Source organism: Colletes latitarsis, chromosome 2 (assembly GCF_051014445.1).
Source record: "Colletes latitarsis isolate SP2378_abdomen chromosome 2, iyColLati1, whole genome shotgun sequence".
Taxonomy (NCBI): domain Eukaryota; kingdom Metazoa; phylum Arthropoda; class Insecta; order Hymenoptera; family Colletidae; genus Colletes; species Colletes latitarsis.
Genome location: NC_135135.1, coordinates 16,872,725 through 16,895,958, shown reverse-complemented (window position 1 = coordinate 16,895,958; position 23,234 = coordinate 16,872,725). Strand labels below are relative to the sequence as shown.

The following is a 23,234-nucleotide window of genomic DNA, read 5'->3' as shown; positions in this document are numbered from 1 at the left end:
CCAATTTGCCGGAACGAAGAAAGATGGCCGACGAAAGTGATCCTGGCGGAAATAGACATTCTTGTTAAGAGGCTGCTCTTTGTAACATTACCCTCGAAGGAACGGCTTTAATTCGTGCTTGAAATCCTCTGGTAGGAGCCCTCGAGAGAATGTCTCGAACATAGAAGCTGACACGGGGGACAGGTGGATCTAAATAAAGACTGGACCAACGCCAGAGCCACTAAGATGGCCGAACCGACGCGAGGCGTCGTCGTTGTCGTCGTCGACGACGCCATCGTCATCGTCATCGTTGTCGTTTTCGTTGGCGGTCGGTTATGATAGCTTACGACACCAAGGATTTACTAGCACCGAGAAAAACCCCTCTTTAACGTATAGAACATGTCGCTCGCTCGGTGTTGAATTTCACTCCTCCATCTACATTCAACTAATTCGAGGACATGTGCTCCGCAACACGGACACGTGAGTTCGACGTAAACGATATTCTCGTCAATGTGTGTGCGTGTGTGCGTGTGCACACACGGACGACATGCACCGATATTCGTGCATCGAAACGACGCGTTCACCCTCGTAAGAATATCTTTCGTAAGATTTTTGTACGCGTAGCATTGATCGAATGGTTGCAGAGCATCGTTAAGAGGGTATTCCGATCAAAAGGTTTCCGAATCTCTTTGGTTAATTCCTTTAATGACTTATCTGGTTATCAAAATGAAGGTTCTATAATTCTGCAAAGTATCGGACAAGAAAAGTCAAAATAAAAATGACACGTACGCGAGTTGCACGACCAATTGTTTTTCGTTTGCGTAGGAATCAAAATTATGATTTTTAAAAGGAAAGCATAATATTCTACATTTAATTCTAGAATGTATTTTATGATGGGAAAAAGAATCAAAATGTATACGAATTATAGAACCGCGCGTAAGAGCACACTTTTGTCAGAAATAATAATTTTATTTGCTCCTTAAAAATTATAACAACCGTGTAGTATAATATAAAAACAAGTTATAAGAAACGTGTACTACAGAAACCATAAAAAGATATCGATTGTTACACAGGGTTATCTGGTGTGTTTTCCGTTCTCATTCTTGACGTTAAAAATAACCGAGGTATATAATTTTGATATCATTGTAGTCTACAACGAACTTTCCGTTACTCTTTTCTTGTATATAATAATTTAGTATTTATAAATTTACAAAACTTGTAACGGTTTACAAATTAACTTTAGATGAATGATTATTCCTGTATTTCTATTTTGATGAATAAAAAACAAAGAAAAGAATGCAAAAAAATAGAACAGATCGAAACATAATTTAAAAATTGGGGAAAGAAGTTAGAATAATATATGTTTCCTTAGTTACATCGTCTTATAATTTTGTTATATTATACAATTTTATTATAATTGTTAACAAGTGACCAATTCATTAAGAAATAAATAAAATTAATACTTCAGAGTGTACACTTACGTTCAAAGAATTTAAACGTCAGTTTCGTTCACGAATAACGAATAAAAACTTTCAATTCATACGTAAATTAAATTTCGTTTGTTTTATTCGTTATCCGCGGATAAGATTCCCCCAATTCCGACCAGGAGTGTACAAATTTTAAGTAGAACGGATGCAATTACGTGTATAATCTTCCTCTCTTCCGGTATTAATAGATAACGAAACAAAACAACGTGTGCTCTTTGTTTTTAACAGGAAATCTTCACTGAAAAACCCTTGGACTATCGTTAGATCAAGTTCGAGATAATTTTTAAAAAAACTTCGTGGTTGAAGCTTCTTCGAATATTGTGCCTCGTGGCTCTAAAAGCATGACGAACGGAATTCAACGTATTCTCGGGCATTTAACTCGCGTACGTAATTTTCACACGTTACGTTATCGTAATATTATGCATACGCGTACGTATACGACCGACTATTGATAAGTTCGCCTCGTCTTTCGTTTCCTAACGACAAACGGTACGCCGTGTTATATTAAAGTCCAACAACCACCACGTACAACACCAAAAAATACAACACCAATAGCGACACCAAGTGTAGTGTAAGCCTTCATCACACACACAAGGTTATTAATATTATAATGGTTAGCGGAGCCTGTACACTCGAATAGTCCCCCATTTTGTCTCAACCACATTGATTATCATATATTAAACAATATAATTTTCATTCCTACGATCAAAGTGTTCGAACGCGTCCAAGTTCACACGATACCGAAGCAACGGAGTAGAATAATATCGAGAAAACGTGAATTCGTGTTTGGATGTCCCAGAAAATATTGCACGTTTCAAGACCAGAGTTCACCAAGCTGTAACGAAAATTAATTACACGCTTAACGACCTATGGTCTTCTGCGATCGTTTTAAAACCAAATGCATTATTCTGCGATGCCGAAATGGCTCTTTGAATGTAAGAAACTACGTCCACGTTTAATGTCGTCACGACTGTGAATCACCTTCGCGTTTAAAACGTTATCCACGCCATTGCTCCAAGGAGGCGATTCAAAGTCCTAAGAGTATACACCGCGCGAACCGTATTATTTCTTATTTATTTAACTCATATTATTACTGTTGTATATTTGCGTTTCAACGTCTTTTTCCTACGTACGTTTTTGAGATTAGGTTTGGAAACAGCACCCGCTCGGAGGCATTGCGTTTCTTCCCACGTTTTATTTTCTTGTATATTATCCTTCGAGGTAAATGTTTACTTTACGCGTACGAGAAACTCTGTGCAATAGAAGCGTTAAATAAAATTTTTGAAATAAATAGACAATGTTATAGATAGTTTTATGGAACTTGGATTATTTCTTGACTGATTCTAAAAGTAACAAATCCGTAATTGGTGTAAAAAGAGCTTTTCAATGATCTATTAATACGCGTAGAGTAGGTTAGGGTAATTATAGTCCCTTCGAATGTTTTCTGGAACATCCTAATACGTAACACTGCCACTCGAAAGTTTAAAGTACCCTTCGATTTTGTTTTCCTTTGTTTAACTCATACATTTACTATTTATTACTGAGTTCTTGTTATTATAATAAGATTCCAATCTAGTTAAATCAGATTTTTCAGACGATTTACGAACACGACTCAAATCTTCAAAGAGATAGTAAGATTTTCATAGCAACGAATGTTGTACAGTTTTTTCTAATCATATATCACGCACACACGTACACGAGAAAGAGCATTGTTTCTATACAGATCGGAGGGTGCTCCAAACATTTTGAGGACAATGAGTTCCCGTCTTTTCTTCCTGTCTTTTTATCTCGGCGAATTTCAACGCCACGCCGAAGAATCTAGCCGGGCCAAACGAGGTAAACCGCGATAAAATCGATCGTCGCGATGAAAAATTAACGGGCATTGTCGTGTTTCGCGGCGGTCGCTGGTCGATTTCCGGTGAAAAACACGGAAGATCCACCGCTACGAAGAATCGACCGTGCCGTTCAATAATTCAACGAAACTCTACCGCGGGCGGTTCATCGGTCTACCGTTTTTCGTACGTTTCACCATCGACGGCCGATTCGCCAAAAACGAGCGTCCGATTTCGCCGATCAGTTTCCATCAAGCCAGAAAAGTCGAAATCGCCCGCGAAACAGAAACGGCATTCTACGGCTTGGCTACACGCCTCGCGAATAAATATTTAGAATCGTTCGCTGTACTGTTTCCGTACGAACGATCGCCCAAATATCGTGGATCTCCAGTAGCGATGGGATCAAGCGGCATACAAACACCTCCGAATCCTAATCGAATTGTTTGAAACCCTACGTACAACTTTAATTTACATTCAACGTCTGCATCAACTCGATAAATAGGGATCTACAGTATTCAGTTGTATACATTTAATTAAACGGAAATAGAAATTCGAAATTTCATTTTAAATCAAAGAACGATAATAATATACGAAATATCGTTAGTATGCCAATTTACTTAAAGACCCAACGGTTGATCGAGCTTCGTTTGTAATCCAAAATCACATTGCGGTAGAATTAGGGTTAATTTTCATATTATTAGTATGATTTACGTTGCGCGCGAGACACGGACTGAGTTGAAACACGCGGTTTTCTTAACCTCGTTTACACTCGCGAATAGGACCAAAATATAGATCGAAACGTTTAGGTTGTTAGATAATTTCAGACGAATCTAGCCGGAGCTCATCAATTAACAAATATTCGATAAACACACTATCGATAGGCACGTGTTAGAGATGGGAAAAACTGTATTGTTGTTTGCCAAGAAATTGAATGAAATTGATTCTGAATCCCTTGTAACTATTTCGGTAGAAGAACCACCCCGTAAATTATTGGAATAAGAGCTTAATATTGTATTTATATTAAATAACGTCAAGTGTAAAACAAGATCATTTATTTTTAAAATTCGGGCAGACATTTCTGGTCAGAAATTATATTTTCGATAAGGAATTTTTTTCTCGAAACTGAGTAGGATTTCGGGGATATGTCTGTTGACCAAAAATGCTTACAATTGACCCCTGCAACTAAAAATAATTTTTCCAAGACGATTTGAAAGTCTTTTTTTTTACCCAAAACTTTCAGCACTTACTCGAATTTTTTTCTCGAAAGTGGGTAGGATTTCGAGGGTATGTCTATTCACCAAAACTGATTGCAATTGACCCCCGCAACCGAAAATAATTTTTCCAGAACGATTTGAAATTTTTGAATTTAATTGTTAATAACTTTTTAACGAAGCCTCCATCAACAAATTGGTATTCTTGATTTTCGTCTTATTTTAACCTCTAGAATCCTCTATTAAAATTTTTCCCGGGGGTGGCCGAACACCCTGTATGTATAGCTCGACAACTTAAAAAAGATGCTCGACCATCCGAGCTGAATGGGAACGAGACCAAACAGTGAGATGTAAAATTACGTAACTATCAGGAACTATCATCTGATACTGTTTAACACACTGATCGACATCGTAATACCCCTTTGTAGACGGACATTTTGAAGCAACGATGTCAGGGAAACACAGAAAACTAACACGTATTTAAAGATTGTTTTATCCAATGTATACATTCTATTTTAATTTAATGAATTGTTACATTTGTATTGAGGAAGTCAATTTTAAAATTTAGAACAACTGGTTTCTAAAGAATTTCTGTAAGGATACTTTCTAAGTTGTTGAGTTATACTTTATTTCTTTTAAGCTACAACTAAATACTGTTCCAACCCTAACTTTTGGTTCAGATTCGCGAGCATGTATCGAACTTGATCCCACGCCTAATGATTCGTAAAGAAGCCGACGCGAACGTTCGCCCTGTGCTCCGGAATTTCGGAAAATCGACGAATACCCGCCACCAAAGGCAAACCAAAACGATTAAAAAGGAAAAAGTAAAACAATGTAAGAAAACAAAACTGAAAACAGTGCACACGTAAACTTAAAAAAGAAACAGAATACTTGACGAAACACACTCGATGTAAAAAGGTAAAACAAGGTGAAGAGAATAAGACCATTAGAGGTGCAATGAAAACCAAAATTAAGAATCTATTTAAATCGTGGTCAAATATTCCGATGCTTGCCGATAAATGTCCCCGCCGATGGTCGACCCAGGGGATATTTAACAGCAAACCTTCAACCTCCGAGGAGAAAACTGTGTTACGATGCCTCGTTTTTGTCACCTCGATCGTCCGAGTCAACTAATCGATCGGACAAATTCCTATTGAGATCGTGATTACTGCGCCACCGTCGTTGTTACAATTAATATTATTATTATTATTATTATTATTATTATTACTATCACTATTATTATTAATATTATTATTCATTATTATTACGATTATTATGATTATGCTGATTAAGAAAAAGAGTGTAAAAGAGTAAAGACCAACAAAGTCAAAACCAGTAACAAACAAATCTCTCAGCAACCGCAATCGTCATTATATCACTTCACGTCAATCTCATCAAGAAAGTAGAAACAAAAAACACAACCAAAATTAAAAAAAAAAAAAAAAAAAAAAAGAAAAATTATAGAAGTACAGTAGAAGAAGAAGAGACCGATTTATCCTCGGAAGAACTTTTCATTTCGTAGAAATAAATTCGTGGGTACTCATGGCTTCCGATACGTGTGCGTGTGCCGCTTTCTTTCTCTCGCCCTCCCTCTCTTTCTCTCTCTCTCTCTTTCACCGATTGCAAATATCTTTCTTTTTTTTTTCGTTTTTTTTTGTTCGTTCACACTTTCTCTAGTTTTGTAACTGTTTCTCTTTCTGTGTGTGCTCTCTTTTGGTATTTCTGTTTTGTTTTGCTTTGTTTTTTTGTTTTTTTTTTTGTTATTCGCGCTCCTTAGAACAGCCCTTGGCGCTCTCAAGGATCTCGCAAAGAGGACTCTCAGCCTGCCCCCTTACGCGCACGCGTCAGGATGCTGAAACGTTATATACAGTCTATCTTTAACAAAAGTGTTAATAACATTATTCAACCGAGTACCCCTCTTCCCGAATTTCCAGTACTTTATTTCATTTTATTCGATCGACTCCTTGCGACATTCGTCGGTTCCCTAAAATTGTTCCCTGATTTTCGGCGAATACGAAACGACCGTATCAAGAAAAATCAGAGAAAAATTCGTTCGTATATATACAGGGTATCCAGCGAGAAACAGGACCGTCTATCTTTTCTCAGATTTCCAAAACCATCGACGATAATAATTATTTTTCATCTCGTGACAAACGTTAATATGCATTCAACTGTGCATAGAGTATGGCTATAATACTGCATGGTCCTTTTATTTTAAATCGTTAAGTAGACTCGCAAAGAACTCAAATTCCACTTTGTATTACAACTTTTCAATCGCGTGACAAGAATGTAAAAAATTATTTGTACATGATTAGCTTGACAGTTAACGAACACGAAATAATCTATACTAAAAATATATTATTTTCAAGCACGTTTCCTAGTCTCCCGTTGGGATACCCTGTGATTCGCGATTTCGTGTTTGAAAAAAAACGACTCAGTGACTTATCGCTGATAAAGAAAAAATGTACGAAAGTTTTAAAAATAGCGCGTTTCTAATGCGAAAAACATGTTTCGTACAATCTAACGTTTAAAGCGATGCAATTTGAAAACTCGATAATCCCGTAACCCGAATGATCGCGAGGACTCCTTTCTCGACTTACGCTTAACTTTTCGACAACTACGGTAACAACATTTACGCTCTTATTGTAATTCGAAAGAAACGAAAAAAGAAATCACATCAACTGTGGACTCACCCATATTGGCCGGGAAGAACCGCGGGGTATCCAGCTCGAATGCCAGCAGCGAACGGGAATGCTGAAATCATAAACAGTTCGGAGTCAATCCTATTTACGTTTCTAATGGCCAGCCCTGAACTCCAGCGCCCGTGTGTGTCCGTGTACACCCGGCCCTGTTCGTGTAAATCGAACATCCTGTTCTTTGCGAACACTTCGATTCCCGACTGTCTAGAGACCCGACAAGAAGGAAATTTCTTTGTAGCCGGTTGTAAAAACGATTTTAACGGGCCTCGAGGTACGTTCTGCTATGAACGATGGACGATGCCCGGAGAAAGAGAAATTTTTAAATTCAAACGGAACAATTAATTAAAACTTTTGACCGTTTCGTTCGATCCCGTTACAACATCGTGGATTAGAAAAAAAGGAAAGAACGAAGTTCGCGATATGGGGCAATAAATTGTACTAGTTGCAAACGCATCTAATATTAAACGCAGCCGACCGATTCCAAACCAGAAGCGATTTTTGCGTCCGAAAGAAAAGAAACAAAGGCGGACTCGGTACTCGGGTTAAGGCAATTTTAGACTTAGGTGCCGAAGCGCCAAGCTATGTTGGCCTGAAGCCACCGTAAGAATTTGAGGAGAATGACTCAGGGGACGGTTCTCGATCTGCACGGTCGACGTTCGTGAAACTGTCCTTCGCCCTTTCGACCGGAGACGAACAATATTTTATTCGAATAATAAATCACCAAGAAAGGTCAACGTATTTATCGGAGATGAATTTTTCTAAAAATCAAAATTAAAAAGACGAACAGTCTTCTATTATTTATTTTTATGTAAATAAGAATTTTGCTCTCTGCTTCGGAGTCGAGTTCGAAGCTCGTAGGATAGAATTGCGTAAGAGGACTGTTTGTCTGTCAGCGAGTTTGATTTCGAACCGAGAGCTAAATTAGACAGGATGTTTTCGTCGGGACCGCCGAACGTCATTGTTTCCTAATTGACGTCAAAATTAATTTTCCATTAACGGAACGCTGTCGCGACGGTAACTCATCTGGCGTTGGACGTACGCCCTCGACGCATCAAGAACCGCCCTCGTCGTCCAAGAAGTATATCGTCCGTTACTGCGACGATTGAGATTCACCGATCTGGCTATGTTTCAACAGGGTAAAACCCGTGACAGTACCGTAACGCGGACCAAGAGACAGTTTAGAAATAGCGAGCACAATTTCTTGACGATTTCGAGACCCCGAAACGCGTTACTCCTACGACTATTTGAGTTTCTCATTTTCTTAAACGTATCAAGGATACAGTGAAATTACACCGTGGATAAATTTAAAAAATCGACACCTACAACGTGTACAAAACTTAGAAATCTATCTTTAAACGTTTTCTTTACACTCGATTCTAATTTCTTCGTTACCGATTCGAAGATTTCCAGTGAACACGAATGAAAAATAAATACAGGTGTAACATCAAAGCGTGATTGTCGATTGATCGATGGTCTTCGTTAGCTACCACCGTTACGAAATAAGCAAATCAAAAGTTTTCAATATATTTTCGCGACTGTAATCAGTGAAGTAAGAATACGTTGCATCGAATGGATTATCGAAGACACTCGACGGGGTGGTTAGGAAATCGGTACTGGAACGTCCATCGAAGTCAAAGCAGAAAGTCACTCGAGCAGTAACAGTTCAAACAACGCTATCTAACTACTGAATCGGCATCTAATGCTTCGCACAATCCACGTACACTCAATGACCGTACATTGCTAAGCAAACTTACTCGCTTGTAGATTACCCCTGGGCTTAGCTCCAAGAATCGCCAGGTTGACGTTTGCTTTGCGACCGTCGATTATGGGGTTGGGGTCTTTGCACGCCCTCTCCGCTGCCGGTCTGTCTCCCATGATCACCTGCGTGCAGATCCGATCGATTATTCGACTAATCCCGCTGCTCCACCTGGATCTTGCACTTCTCCCCCTTTATAAACGGTACACGAACTCCTGTATGTACCTTGTACGTAAAATCCGGGTATTTCCGGTAACGTTTACCGTCGGTTCGACCCCTCCGTCGTCGGACCATTTATTATTCTTACCACTATTATTATTATTAACGTCATTCTTCCACATCGATTGCAATAATACGACTATTACACCATTTCGTAAATCTCTGCGTATATTATATCAATAATTTGTCTCGATAGCACACTGTTTTGCAACGGTCGAGAGCACCTTTCGATCTTCAAAATATACCAGTCTCTTTAAACAAGACCAATAATTATTTATCCTCTCAAATTGAACTTTATCTTGGGATGAAAATTATAATTGTAAGCAAATATATGCGTATAAAAAGTTTGAACAAAATTCGAAGGGTGCTCCTACACGTAAAATTATCGAAAAATTGTTTTTCTATTAATTCTACAGAGACAAAGGGAAAACTGATGAATTAGTTACTACTGTGCACACCTTCACGGAAGAAAGGATATTATCGTTAACGGAAAGCCTACGAAACGCGTCCTCCAGATACGAGTATACAAACTGGTTTCGTTATCGTAATAAATACTACTATCTTTGCGTACTCACTTGACTCATTCGTTTTAGCGAATACAACAGTAAACGAGGATTGGAAAATTTTTTACTCTTTCCATGAAAGAACCGCAAGAAAATGCAATACTTTACTATGTTTTTAAAGAAGCACAGTGCTCGATAACGAATAACGCGAGAGAGTAGATATTAAATAATATAATTATACAAGGGAAAGAAAACAAAACTCGAAAATAAAGTCTGAAACAATTAATCGCTTAATACGATCGTTCGTTAAAAAAAATATGCTGCAAAATCTAATCGACAAAGGTCTAAATTACAAGCCAGAGATGGACAAAATACTAATCTAGATCGTTTATTAACCCCTTGACGTACGATTTAATTTCAAATAATTTTTCAAACGTGTACTACTTGATATTGTTTAAATTTGTTCGCACAAGAAATGGCCACGTGAAAGAATAAACTTGTTTTACGAATACCTCGTGAATGTAAAAATATGTCGATTTTAATAGATAAGACTTGATGACGATTAAGTAGCCTCATGATTGTGAAACATGTCGTCAAGGAGTTAAATAAAAATATTTCACGACGAATAGATAAAAATTTAATTACTGATCGAATAAATTGCACCCATCTCTGATGCAGTTCAGTCAAGAACCGAGGGCTATTCAAGGTATTTCTAAACTGAAAGCAGTTCACAACTATCAATCGTCAAAGGCTACAGAAAATCGAACAAACCAAGCATCTCTTTTTACAACACTTACGAAACCATAGCCTCTACTTTTCCCAGTTTGCCTGTCGGTGATGACCACGGCCTCCTCGATGTCGCCGTACACGTTGAAATGTTCCCTGAGACTTTTGTCGGTGGTGTGGTAAGGTAAACCACCGACGAAAAGTTTCGTCCATGTGGTGTCCTTCTGTTGAGGCGTAGTGCCAGCCAAAGCGCCCAGACTCGAGACTAGCTCGTCCGGCCCTGGCGCCCCGACGGCACCCACAGTGCCGACGGTACTGAGACCAGCGGCACCAGGCATCAACATCCTCCAAATTTTGGCGAGATCACCGCCGGATGAAAGGACTACTTGCTCAATTTTGACACCTTCTTTGGTACTTGGCACGAACTCGAATCAACGTCACAGACTCAGCAGCATTTAGGCGACCGGGCCACTTGAGTACCTGAAAATTTCACCAAAAAATTTCAATTTCAGATGTTGTACTCAGCAACCGATAACTCATAACGCGTATGGAACCTTTCGAGACGAATATAAACACTTCGAATAATGAGTAAATGATTCGATGCACGTCTCGTTAAACAAAAATTACGGTATGAATTATAGAATGAAATAAGGTATAATTATGGATTCATTAAGTAGTAATGTTCTGTTTTGCTGTTGAATGTTTCAACTAATTCGTAATAACAGCTGCGATAATTTACTCAAGATATAAAACGTTTTCAACTATGATATTACCTCTGCAATAATAATGATACGATAATGAGGGGAATAAAAATGTATAATATTGTTCAAATGATATAAATAATTATAGAAATGAGGTATTTTCTTATTTACGTTACCACTGATGTGTAAGTTGTTTGACTCCACGACTTTATCATTATTTATATCATATATATTATATGCTCGTTATAAAGAAAGTTCAAATCACAACCGATAACGTTTTATGAATATAAAGATTGATTACTAGACTATAAGTTTCATATTAATTTATAATTTGGAATACAATATTAACCTAAAATAAGACGAATCGAGCTATAAAAAGAAATGTACCTCGTTCCAATAGTTGAGAATCAAGAAACAAAATTAGACACCCCCAACTAAGACACAAAAGGTAGTATTTATAAACGTCTTAAATATGGCTTATTATCGTTAATATTGACTCTTTTCCCCAAAACTGAAACATGACACGAGAAAGGGGAGGAAAACGAAGATCAGACCTCCACGATTGTTCCACGAGTGACAAAATTTAGCTATAATTCGAGTACATAAAATTCAGAAGTATTTACGAACGCTTTAAGTATGCTTTATTATCGTTGATATCGACTCCATTTTTGAAAGACGAAAGGATATAAAATTCGTCTGTGGGAGCCAGGCGAAAGCGGAGATCCGGGCTTGGAGGATCGAAGGTTCGGTAACGCGCGCGACCCTTCAACGAATCGCGTCGCTCCACGGTGAATCCACGCAAAATGCGCAAACAGACGCGCGCGCTCGGCCATGTTCGGGCTGCGTCTACCCTGCGTCGTATGTCATCGAGAGAAGGACGAAAATAAACAGCTCATCCCTTTGGATGGTCCGTGGTACCGTTCTTCCACACGCTCATCTCCCGATTCCCTCGAATCGATGACTCCTCTCTCTGTGTGCGCGCGCGTGGACAAAAGGGAACGGATCGGAATCCCCTTCGCGCGCGGAAGCAGAGAGAGCCCCTTGCGTGCGCTCGGGGGAAAACCGGCGAGCCGGTGGCAAAAAGAGGAAGAACAGGCAGGACCGGCGTGGTCGAAAGAAGGACGCGCCTAAGGTACCTCGAGCGAAGAAAAGGGCGAGGAGAAGGGACCCTGACCTCCATTCAAGGCTCGGTAACGGCCTGAAAAGGGAGCCCAGGTCGGTCTCGTCGCGAGGAGCAGGGAACAGCTCGGGGGCCTAGGTAGCAGGGTACTTTTCGTCCGGCTCGGCTTTCGAATTTCTGCAATGCTGCAGGGCAAGGATAGAGGAGGTAGAGACCGGGGCCCTCTTTCACTTTTTTCCTCTTTCCTCCTTTCCTGGCTCTTTCTCGCGCTCGTATTGTGCGAAGCATTGGGCGCGCAGACCCTGCGAAGTGGGCCTCGCGTTCTCTTCCGACCCCCTCCTGCAACCCCCCACCCCACCTGCCTCTCACTACCACCACCAGCACCATCCGTGACAGTGCACCACTTCACCAGAACGGCCCTCCGTCGTCCGTTTCTGTCCGATCCCCTAAAACGACGGCAGCTGCTGCAGAAAACCGGTGCAGCACGCCGTATAATCATATTGTTGTACTGCCATCGGACTCCTCCTCCACCACCGCCGTTGCTCATTCTCCCTTTTTTCCCTCATCCTAGGCGCAACTACGCCCGGGATGTTCGGTCGAGCATAAAGGCCGCTTTTTCTTTTTTTTTCTGTTTCCTTTTTTTCTTTTTTTTTTTTTTAATACGGCTACCGTGGAAGCAACGACCGTGCGTGGCTGATAAATGCTAAACAGTGGTTTGCATTCGCAATACAGGGTGTATTCCGCGATTAATTTGCTCGCTGTAGCTAACTGCTGGTGTATAATGTTTGCTGGTAAATGTGATCAACGGACTGATAATAGTCTCCGCAACGAGACTCGTGTACGCCAGAACTGCACAAAAGCATCGCGAGCCACTCGAGCCGAATAAGATGTGCAAAACGTTGCGTGAAATAGAAATTTCTAAACATTTAGGAAATCAATCGTATTTGACTCGAATAATCGTACGAAAGATGTAGAATAATTGAAATTATTGACGAGGTCAACCCTTAAAATGTGTACATCAGAAATACACGGTTTCCAATCAGCCGTTTATTGGAGCCAAAAATAACAATAAGAAGTCGTTAAAAATTAAAAATGCTAAAAAAATTACGTCTATTTAAGAAAATATTATAAAAATTGTAGAGGAATAATATACATTTATTTAACGATTTCATGCACCAAACGAAACAAAGTACCTAGAGAAAGTATTCTTCAGCGAAGAAGACCGTTTTACAACCTAACCCAATGTTTATATCTAAACGGAATTATGTTAAAGAGCAGCACGAAATACCTACTTTCCACGATAGGTGTTAACGAGATCGGATAGTAATTATAATAATGATACGTCTTACCCACTCAGAGTCGGATGCAATGCAAAGATAAGTATACGTTCATAGTGAGCTATATGCTGTTATTAACACAAACTTCGAATACTTTTGCGCGTTGATCGCCGAAAACAGAATGTTTAGATATTCGAGCGATTCAGGTATTCGAGACGATCGAGATGTATTGCACTCGTAAATCAAGCAAGGTGCAAAGTCGAAAGCGTATTTGGGGGACACGAGAATTCAGGGTCGCGTTAAATAATAGAAGAAACGATTCTGCAGATTTCACTTCCAAGGGTATCAAATTTAATATGCACTGATATACTAATTCGTACATTTCAAACACATTGAAGGCCTGGGAAACCCCACAATTAGATGATTACTGATATAGTTCTACCTTCTACCTTCTACCGTATATCTTGAATTATATTGAAAAGTTTGATAATCGCGCAGATGCGTGTTGAATGCTGGAACATAGAACGTTATGTGATGGAATTATGTAAAATGCACGTAACAACGAATGAACAAGAACCAAAAGAAACACTTCTGCTGATTTTTATCTGCAAAGATATTATATTAACATATTGCTGGAGTAACTTGGATATATTACTATGTATCACGCACGCCTTATCACGCGCATCTTAAATTCTTTAAACACCTAAAGAAACTTACATGAACGAACAAAATTTGATTCGATTCCCACGACGGTTTCGTTCTACACCTAAAATTGTTATTCGACGTGCAACGGGGAAAAAGTTATTCATCTTTTGTTCGTTACTCGGAATTTTCATTTAGGATAAGAATAATTAGATACCTTACATACTTTGAATCGCAGCTGTTTTAAATTATATTTAAAATCTTGACGAACGATCCGAATTTACGTGAAAATAAGGAAAACGGAAATGCGACTATCGAAACCAAACAATCGTAAAAAGGTAGTTCAGTGCCAGGTTTTAAAGACGAAGACGCTTCTGTGCAAGAGATCCGAGCAACATTCAAAATTAGAAAGTTATTTAAAACGGGAACGTTTGTGCATTTGGTTCAGTGCACAAGAATCTTCGCACCAAGTCGAATAAAACGATTCTTCTAAGAGCGATCGTAGCGTTTCACGATTTCCATATATCAATTAATATTTATAATAAGCGGAGAAAAGAAATGCAGGCAACGCTACTGTGGTGAACCACGTGTAGTAACATAGATATACATTTTGCTAGCTTTCTTTTCAATGAGTATCGTAAGGGTACAAGGTGTTAGGGGGGGAAAAAGGTTCCAACCCTTCAGGTAATAAGACATGTCGCTGTAACGGCCATGGAGGGAGTCAACAATGTCTCGTAAATCAACGGGAATAAGCGTCGTCGAGTATAAATAAGTCGAACCGTTGAATTCTAAGAAATTGTTTGCACTCCAGGGCCGAAGAAATGTGTATTCCGTGTAAAGGAAATATTCTTCGAAAATTTTCTTACGCTAAATTCAGTGGGAAACGTCGCTCGGTCGGCTACGGACGATAGATTAAAATAGATTCCGTACAAAGTCTGCGGAAAACGATGATCTGTTTTCTTTTCCGTCGACTACGAGTGCAAGAGGTATAATCTGTCATCGAAGATATCGAATATCGAGACGTTCGCGCAGAAATAATTTCCGATAGTCTCGCAAATGACTACGAAATCACGCTCCGATCACGGAGCAGCCTCGCGCATACGACATTGGCCAATTGCCACGCGCTCGACGAAACTAACTAAAATATCTTCTCGGCCAAAGTCGCAAAGGCCAGAGTTCCAGAAAACACCAGAGAATGCCTGGGCTTTGTTTAACCATCGATGGAGGGGGGAAAAAAGTATTGTAAAAGGTATTAGAGCACGAATGAAACAACGTCGTCCGAATGTTCAAGTTTCCAACACCCACCCATTAACCTGTTGTTCTGGAATCTAATACTGGAAGTTACGTAAATTTCATTGCTACGCTATTCTTGAACCCTGGAACCAGTGTATTCCTTAACGTTCGAAACCTAATTCTGCGCCTCCATATACATACTCCGATATTTATTACTGCAGCTTAATAGTGTTTCTAACAGATTTATGAAAGTATTCAAAAATTCAAAATTTTGCAAAACCATCGGCTATTTTTAATTTTGAATAATATTTTTATACCCCACACTGTTATATACATTTGGTAATGTTTTAATTCATCGTGTCAGTGTTTCTCAAACCTCGCCTTTCAAACTCGATAAAGAAAAATATTTGAGACACCCTATAGTAAACTTTTGTTATTATTCTTTTAATATAAGTTAACTACTTAACAAACAAAGTGCACGTTCAACAAATCTTGGATTTAATTAAATTATTAATATTGGCTGACCAATACATAGTAATTAATTATAAATTAGTTTTGTGTATTGAACAGTATTAAACAATTTTCTTAGAGATAATACTATTGCTTGATCAAACTATATGAAAGTTGAATAAATTTAAATTGAACGAGTCACTTTTTTATTATTTGCAACGAGTATAAAATAATATGAGAAAAATATTTTCCACATTTTATTTCTTTTATACTCGCAGACCTCGAGGGGCACACTGAGAATCTCTGGTCCCGTATTATTGCAACAATTAAATCGGTTTCGAATTGTAGTTTTCATCGCGATCGCTAATTGGTGGTACGCTATTTATGACAATTGCTCGTACTATGGAAAGAAAATAACGAACGAAATTATGTTTTCCTGGTTCTTCACGCCAGACTGTAATCACCTGCACACGTTTCCAGGCCTTCTGCTAAAGAGAAATCGTCGAGCCGACGTCGAGGTTTATTAATAAACGTCGTGGTACACGTGCCCGTCGTCGTGTACCCCTTTGTCGCGACGAGACCGCTTGCAGCAGGGGTGAAAGAGGAGCGACCGCGAGAATAAGCAGATAGTTTTACGAACGTGCGAGAAACGGCCTCGCCGAAACATTTGGCCATCGGGTAAACAGCATTTCCAGACTGGCGTTGTAATCCGTCCGAAATGTTCCGCGTGGCCCGATTACCATCGAGACTTCATTAATGCGCGATGGATCCCGCGTCGTGTCACCGGCACGGTTCAACCTTCGACCGAATTTACGCTAACAAACGTTTACCACCTTTTAACTTAAAAGATTAAAAGAATTACATTTCGATCGACTAGAGAATAAATTTCACAACTCTCGAAAGAGCCATTTATTTTCCATTGTGCAATCTAACGCGTTCTTAACGACCGTTCTAATGATATCATGCCAAAGCGCCAGAATATCGAACCCGTTCGAGCGCAATTGGGCAACCGAGGTTCCGACAAAATATTTGTACAGAATAAAAACTCTTCTATACCTCTCGTTCCTTTGGACCGTCGTTGTTGGATGCACTGTAATATCGTAGTTAATCCCAACGAAAAAAAACACCAGGAAGGTATTCGCACCAGTAAACTCCTCTATCAGTGTTTAGGAATCGACGATAAAAATCGACGTCGCAGTTAAAACAATACACATGGACAACAGCTGCTCGCGTTGACGGGAGTTTGCGTTTTTCAGTCGTTATCGCGCCGGACGTAACTTCTACCGAAATTTTTCGCGTCTAACGATATGTAAATTTACCGCGGGTCACACTATTGCCGGACACGTACGTGGGTAACTGATGATGTCTTTACAATTGGCGATTTTCCCTGCGCGCACACATCCGACACGAACGAATGCCCACGTGCGAGTACCGAACTACCTTTAAGTTACCGTGCTGCACACCAGTTCGCCGGGTCCCTCGGCGGCTTCTCCTTTGATTGGTGCATCCTATACCCCCACCACTGCGTTATGCCAGTAGCGTAGCGCAACGGCACCAGGACGAGGGACGAACGAAATAGAATTGGCCACGTTGACGATGTGTTGACAAATCTTTCGTCGTATCGACCCGTAAAAAGAATTTCAGAGTTTTTATTAATCATTGACAGTGGGCTGTGAAAACTTTCGTTACGAAAGTTTACACCATTCTCAGCGACCTAAGCGAACCTTTCGTTGCGTTCTTCGTTAGATCGAAATAATTTTCATTTAAGTAAATAATACAATACAAATATTTTACGGTATATTATGCAATTATTTCGGTCGATCTAACCGTAAATGATAACGAAGAGTACTCGAGTGAAATAAACGAGGAAAGTAGTTGTATCGAAAATAAATTTTGTACCGAGTCCGTGTTTTACTGCCTGGTAATTTTTAAGTACACGGAGTTTCTCGCTGCATATCGCTACTTTCTCGCGTATTCTAAAAATTCCACGACGAAGATACAGCGAGACGGTTAACGCGCTGGGAAGAAACGACAATTTTCGGCAGCCTTCGAAAGTGCTCGGGTCGAAACGATCCTACGGGATCCGTGAGGCAAGGCGGTGGTCCGTCGAGAAGTATCAGCTGTTCGAATTATTATCGTTGCAGACGACAGCAGATGTTCACTAGCCTGAAACGCTCCCCCGAAGGTTTTGAACCCGCTGATCTCTTTTCTTTGGAGCGGGTGAAAAACTTTGAAGGAAGCCCAACGTCCCGTTCAATCTCGCACAATACCGATAGCCTGTATGCGCTTTCCACAAATAAGAGGAACGAATTAAACAAAGAGGGACAAAAGTATTGGGCGTTAACATCGTAAAAAATATTAAAGATGTCGATATAATAAAGACGCGACAATTTAGTCAGATCTAACCAACCTCTTTGTTATAAAGTTTCAACACTTGAGTTCGCGGGTGAAAAATACACAGAAATAATATTCCAAGAGAAATTAATGAATTTACCGTATGAAGAATGTTCAAATTATAAAATCATACTCCGTTGGCGAATAAAAACTCATTTCTTTTATTACGTTTCGCTACGTTCTTGCGCAAAATCTTACACTATCGCGCAATCGGTATATTTACTAATATGCATGTTATTCCTTTGGTGATTTCACACGCATTTCTTGAATTCATTTGCAATATATTTCTGTCATGATTGTTCTTCCGGGTTTTAAGAAACTATGTCGAACAAATTCGTTGTATGTTTTAATATTAATAACTCCAGAGTAATATATCTAGTAATATCGAGCATAAGTCAAATTACAATTTATCTATCGTACGTTCCCTGTTCGCGAGGATGATTATTTTGAAAGTATTCCTCGTCTTTGGTATCCTTTCGAGTTCCCAGTTCATAAAGGTGCATTTTATCCGCGAGTTAAACGAAACGTATTTGCATCGAATGGCTACTTTGGAAGCTTCGAATCAATATACAGGGTATCTCTGACAATAAATGATCAACTGAAAGTGGTACTGACAAATGGCCCCGTGCATAATTACGGTAATTATAATTTGACGAACCTCTTCCTCGACGCTGGACGATCAGCAACCTCTGTTCGTCGCATTGTTCGAAACATGCCGTTAGTTACGTGTCACAAAGTATAGGATATCGTCGTCGTCCGCGTTTGAAGGAGACCCCATAGGTTCGTGGCACGCGCTGCCAGCTGCCCCACAGCTGTCTCTCTCCTCTGTCGTCCCTCATACGTGAAGCCGGGGTTCTTACCCGAGCGTGGTGCATTTACCACACAGAACGAGCTGTTCTCCGTGTACACGTGCACCAGGTTCAAAACGCGTGTGCTCATGGCATATTTCGTAGGTATATCTACTATATATGCTCGTTGCTACGTGGTTGCATACTCGATGAGGCGCACCCTTAAAGGAACGTCAAGACGCGCGCCTTGAAAGGGTGAACCGACACCCTTATTGTTTATGGACAGGGTGTCCCTTTGATAAACTTCGAAATACGCAGTACGGCTCGAGTTTTAGCGGATGCTTCTAAATTCCGGTCGATCGTTCGCTATTTTACAGGCTAGCATTCGGAACAATATAAATATATATTTTTCACTCGATACTTCGTATCGTACTGTACACAATTCTGACGCAATAAACACCTTTATATTCGACATCGACCATAGCTGTACTTTCTTCCATATCATCAGCGTTTTTATCGCCAGTTTCATTTACAATTGTATCATTTTCATTCATGTTTTATATAATTTTAAACGGTTCTTGAAAACTGGCTAAAACTTTATCGGAAAGACGTGGACTGTTACGGTTTAATTTTAAATCGTTCGAACGTTTCGTGAACTTTCAAAGGAAAAAACACCAACTTGCAACGTTGCACGATTTCCTTCGAGCAAAATGGCTCCACGTTCGTTGCTTCTGTGAATTTTTGTACGAAATTGTATCGCTCGTTTATCGTATCACTAGAGTGTGTTCTACGGGGGTTTACATTTGCGGTTTCCCATCCGGCTTGTCTGACACGCAGGAAATAGTCCTGAAGTGTCCTAGAGGATGCAAGGCTATTGGGTTTCGTGTGGAAAAAAGCGTGAGCGGCGTGGAGAAGGATGGCGACACGGAAAACGTTGTCGAGGGACGAAGAGACGCGAGTGCTTGTGCTGAAAGTAGAAAAAAAAAGAAACGGAAAACCAAAGCTCGTACGATGAAGACCGGAAATCCTAGGCCATTCAACCCTGACACCCGGTATATATTTAGACTTAAAGAGACACGGTCTAATCCGATCGCATAGATACTTTCTCGACGACCAATCGAAAGCTATGCAATGAAATCCGATACGTTGAAACGTTACGAGTTCGTATTTTTGAAAAAGTTATGGCGCTTCATCGAACGTAAATGTACCTAATTACGACCAGTGACTCGCAATACGTACGATTCGTACAATTAATATGATCGTTAACAGGTGAGAACAATCTGTCCTTATTTTTTAGTAAACTATTTGGCTTAATGGTGTGAAAAATTTGTCCTGCACTCGACGTGTTAAACACGCGTTACGAATGGCGTTGCTCTTTGATTATTCATACGACAAATAACCTATGGCATTACTGGGTAGACAATATCCATTAGCGAAACGTTTCGACACTGTCAACGTCCTGAAGAAAAATTTAACGCTTCCGCGAAGGAAGTCGATCATTTCCTATTTGCTTATTGCATAATCACGCACGCAATGTTGTTTCGGTCTCGGGTCTACCTCGATACACGTATTAAGCTTCGAAATAACCAAGTACGCGTAGTTACGCGCGTCCTGCTCGCACGCTAAGTCGAAAGCATAATACGAACTGGCGAAATTGTTATAATCATGTCAGTGAAAGTTCCAATTGATTTTGCCTCGAAAATATTTGCTTCGTCTGGTTCGATCGAATCCGCTGAAAAACGTATGGCGAATCGAAGGAAAGATGCTCTTCGAATTTGTTTTTTAAATGTTCTTTAAATATTTAAACGAGTTAATTAATTTAGTCTCGTAAAAACGAAACAAATATTTATACGCACGATAATTCTTCTATGCGCTCAAAACCCAGTCAGAAACATAATTTTATTTAAATATTTGTAATGTTATTAAAGGAATGTTTTTTTATATAAAATTGTGAAATTAGAGATGATGTAATACGTTATTATACCACGAATACTATTCTAAACGTACGAATATAATTCCCCAGTTAAATGGGTGCAACCGATAGAAGTTACTAGATAATTTTAATAATTCTGTAATATTTTGTTCGTACGATCCTACAGAATAGTAAAGAAAAATTCTAATATTAATAGCTGTTTAGTATTTCAAACGTCATTTAAAATTATTTATGAAAAGTAATATTTAGGAACTCGATCGTCGCTCGATCGAGCAAACAACGAATGGGGAACGGTGGAAAAATGTTCTCTGTAAAAAATTATACGTGAAAGCTGCAAAGTATCCGCGTCTTTAGAGACACAATACCAGCAGTGACGGCCTTCTCGAAATAGACGAGAAGCCCAGCCCTCCAAACTCGTCCGAAAATAAAACAGGTTTCTTCCCTGCGAGCCGCGCAGTCCAATTGGTCGCATCTGACAGCAGAGTTCACTGATTAATCGACGATTAAAACAGGACTACGCTTTGCGTTTTATCGTCGGGTTTTATTCCGACAATGAGACACAAGTTGGCGATTCAATGATTCTTTCTTCCTCGTTTTCTTTTTCGTTTTAGCTATCGACGGCGAAAACAACCGGGAGCAACTGTGTAATCCATTCGCTGCAATTGTCCAAACAAGCTGTATTTCATAAAGACCAGCCAGTCATATATTTCCTTAATTTATGAATTACATCATCAAGGGCACCGTACATTGCCGAAGCGCACCGTCGGTAACAATACACTTCTAAACGTTTCGTTACGCAGTGACATTTTATTGGCAATGCTTAGGCCGTACATTGCACAGACAGTGTGTACATCGGTAAAAAGGAAGACCAAGACAAACGATATAATACAACGATCGTAAACTAAATTCTATTATGTCAATTAAGAATCGAACACTGACAAATCAAACATCGCGGTTTATCCGGCATATAGAAACGAGCAAAATTTATTATTATCAGGTACAAATTTCGTAAAGCAACAGGTAGATTATTAATATAGATTACCGTCGTCGTATGCAGTTCGTCTATGTTTCTTATGTCTCGCGTCCAAAGCAATCAGCTCCATTACGCTTGCTCCATCCTCGTTTTCATAATCCTCCCAGTTCATCTTCTTCCCGTTCACACCTTTCGAATAATCGTCGTCTTCGTCCGCGACGTAATCGTCTTGTATGTCTTCGTAATTTTTAGTCGAATCGTTATTCATCAATAAAAATCCCAAGGCTTTCACTTTCTTTTGTTTCCCTCTCGACGCATCGTTTCCTGCGTGATCGTTCTTATCGATAGCACTTCGCTTTTGCAAACGTTGGAACAAAAATTTCAGTAAATATGAGTCCGACGATGTAAAAATTGCACCGCGATAGTTTGTGTCGTTTTGTTTTGATCGCGAATTCGAATCGTTAAATGTTGATGTCACGCCATTGTTTCGATATCCTTTGAGATTTTGATTAGGAGCCCCAAAACGAATCTCGTTATTTGTTTTACACTCCGAATGAAATAATAAGTTTTCGTGTTTATGATCTATCTTCTGTTTATTGAACGTCGTGGAAATGATTATAGATGATGGTAAATCTGCCGTTAATTCCCGTGATAAATCACTGACGTTATGGCTGGGAACCATTGTATATATTTCTAGAAAAATAACCGTCAAATAATACGAAGCAACGGTTTTGTTCGATGCAATAATAAAATGAAAGCTGTCTAACTACTTTGATGTAAAATTGCAAACATTTAAAAGAATATATCGTAAATTTATATCAGCAAGACGAAACTGAACCTACTAAATTGCATGACATACTTTTAAAAATAAAACAGTACTTCTGTATACTTACTTGCTAATACGTGAAAGTCAAACGTGCACATTAAAGTAACGAATAATAATAAAAACACTTTCGCTTTTTCACAACACATATTAATAACGATATTTTCTAAATAGTTTTCTATACCGGTCGAAAGAGTGCTGTCTATCAGAATTCTGTCAATAATCTAATGGAACAGCCAGCAATTATCGTTATGTCCTACTAAGGGTCGCGCATAGTCAATAATGCTGTTGCCATAACGCGTGATGATCGTAATTATTTACAGCCAACCGTCATACATGTGAGACATGGATTAAGGAGAGATTAAATTATTGAAAGGTAATGTAATGAAAAATATAATAGAAAATATATATGCATTTATTTATTACAATTCACTTTACCTATATCTAATTAGTAGAAAGCTTCGTCCATCATTTTTACCATAAACGCG

General features: G+C 39.3%; 2 protein-coding genes across 3 annotated transcripts in view; both read right to left on the bottom strand.

The window, feature by feature from the left end:
- Nucleotides 1-17,283, bottom strand: part of LOC143351841 (RNA-binding protein 38) — a 36,435-nt gene extending 19,152 nt beyond the window's left edge. The window contains exons 1-4 of one of the 2 annotated variants that reach the window (XM_076783860.1): nt 16,892-17,283; nt 10,484-10,892; nt 8,963-9,089; nt 7,203-7,263 (exon numbers count right to left, since the gene is read on the bottom strand). In XM_076783860.1, the coding sequence (XP_076639975.1) occupies nt 7,203-7,263; nt 8,963-9,089; nt 10,484-10,756 (461 nt within the window). In that variant the 5' untranslated portion in view covers nt 10,757-10,892; nt 16,892-17,283. The remainder of the gene's footprint in view (nt 1-7,202; nt 7,264-8,962; nt 9,090-10,483; nt 10,893-16,891) is intronic. The other variant, XM_076783861.1, reaches the window with a different exon arrangement.
- A 4,695-nt stretch (nt 17,284-21,978) lies between these two features.
- LOC143351848 (uncharacterized) lies at nt 21,979-23,115 on the bottom strand. The gene is made up of 2 exons (XM_076783874.1): nt 22,817-23,115; nt 21,979-22,616 (listed from the first exon to the last, which is right to left on the bottom strand). Exons 1-2 carry the CDS (start codon nt 22,893-22,895, stop codon nt 21,979-21,981), a joined length of 717 nt encoding a protein of 238 aa, XP_076639989.1. The 5' UTR covers nt 22,896-23,115.
- Between the last annotated feature and the right edge of the window lie 119 nt (nt 23,116-23,234).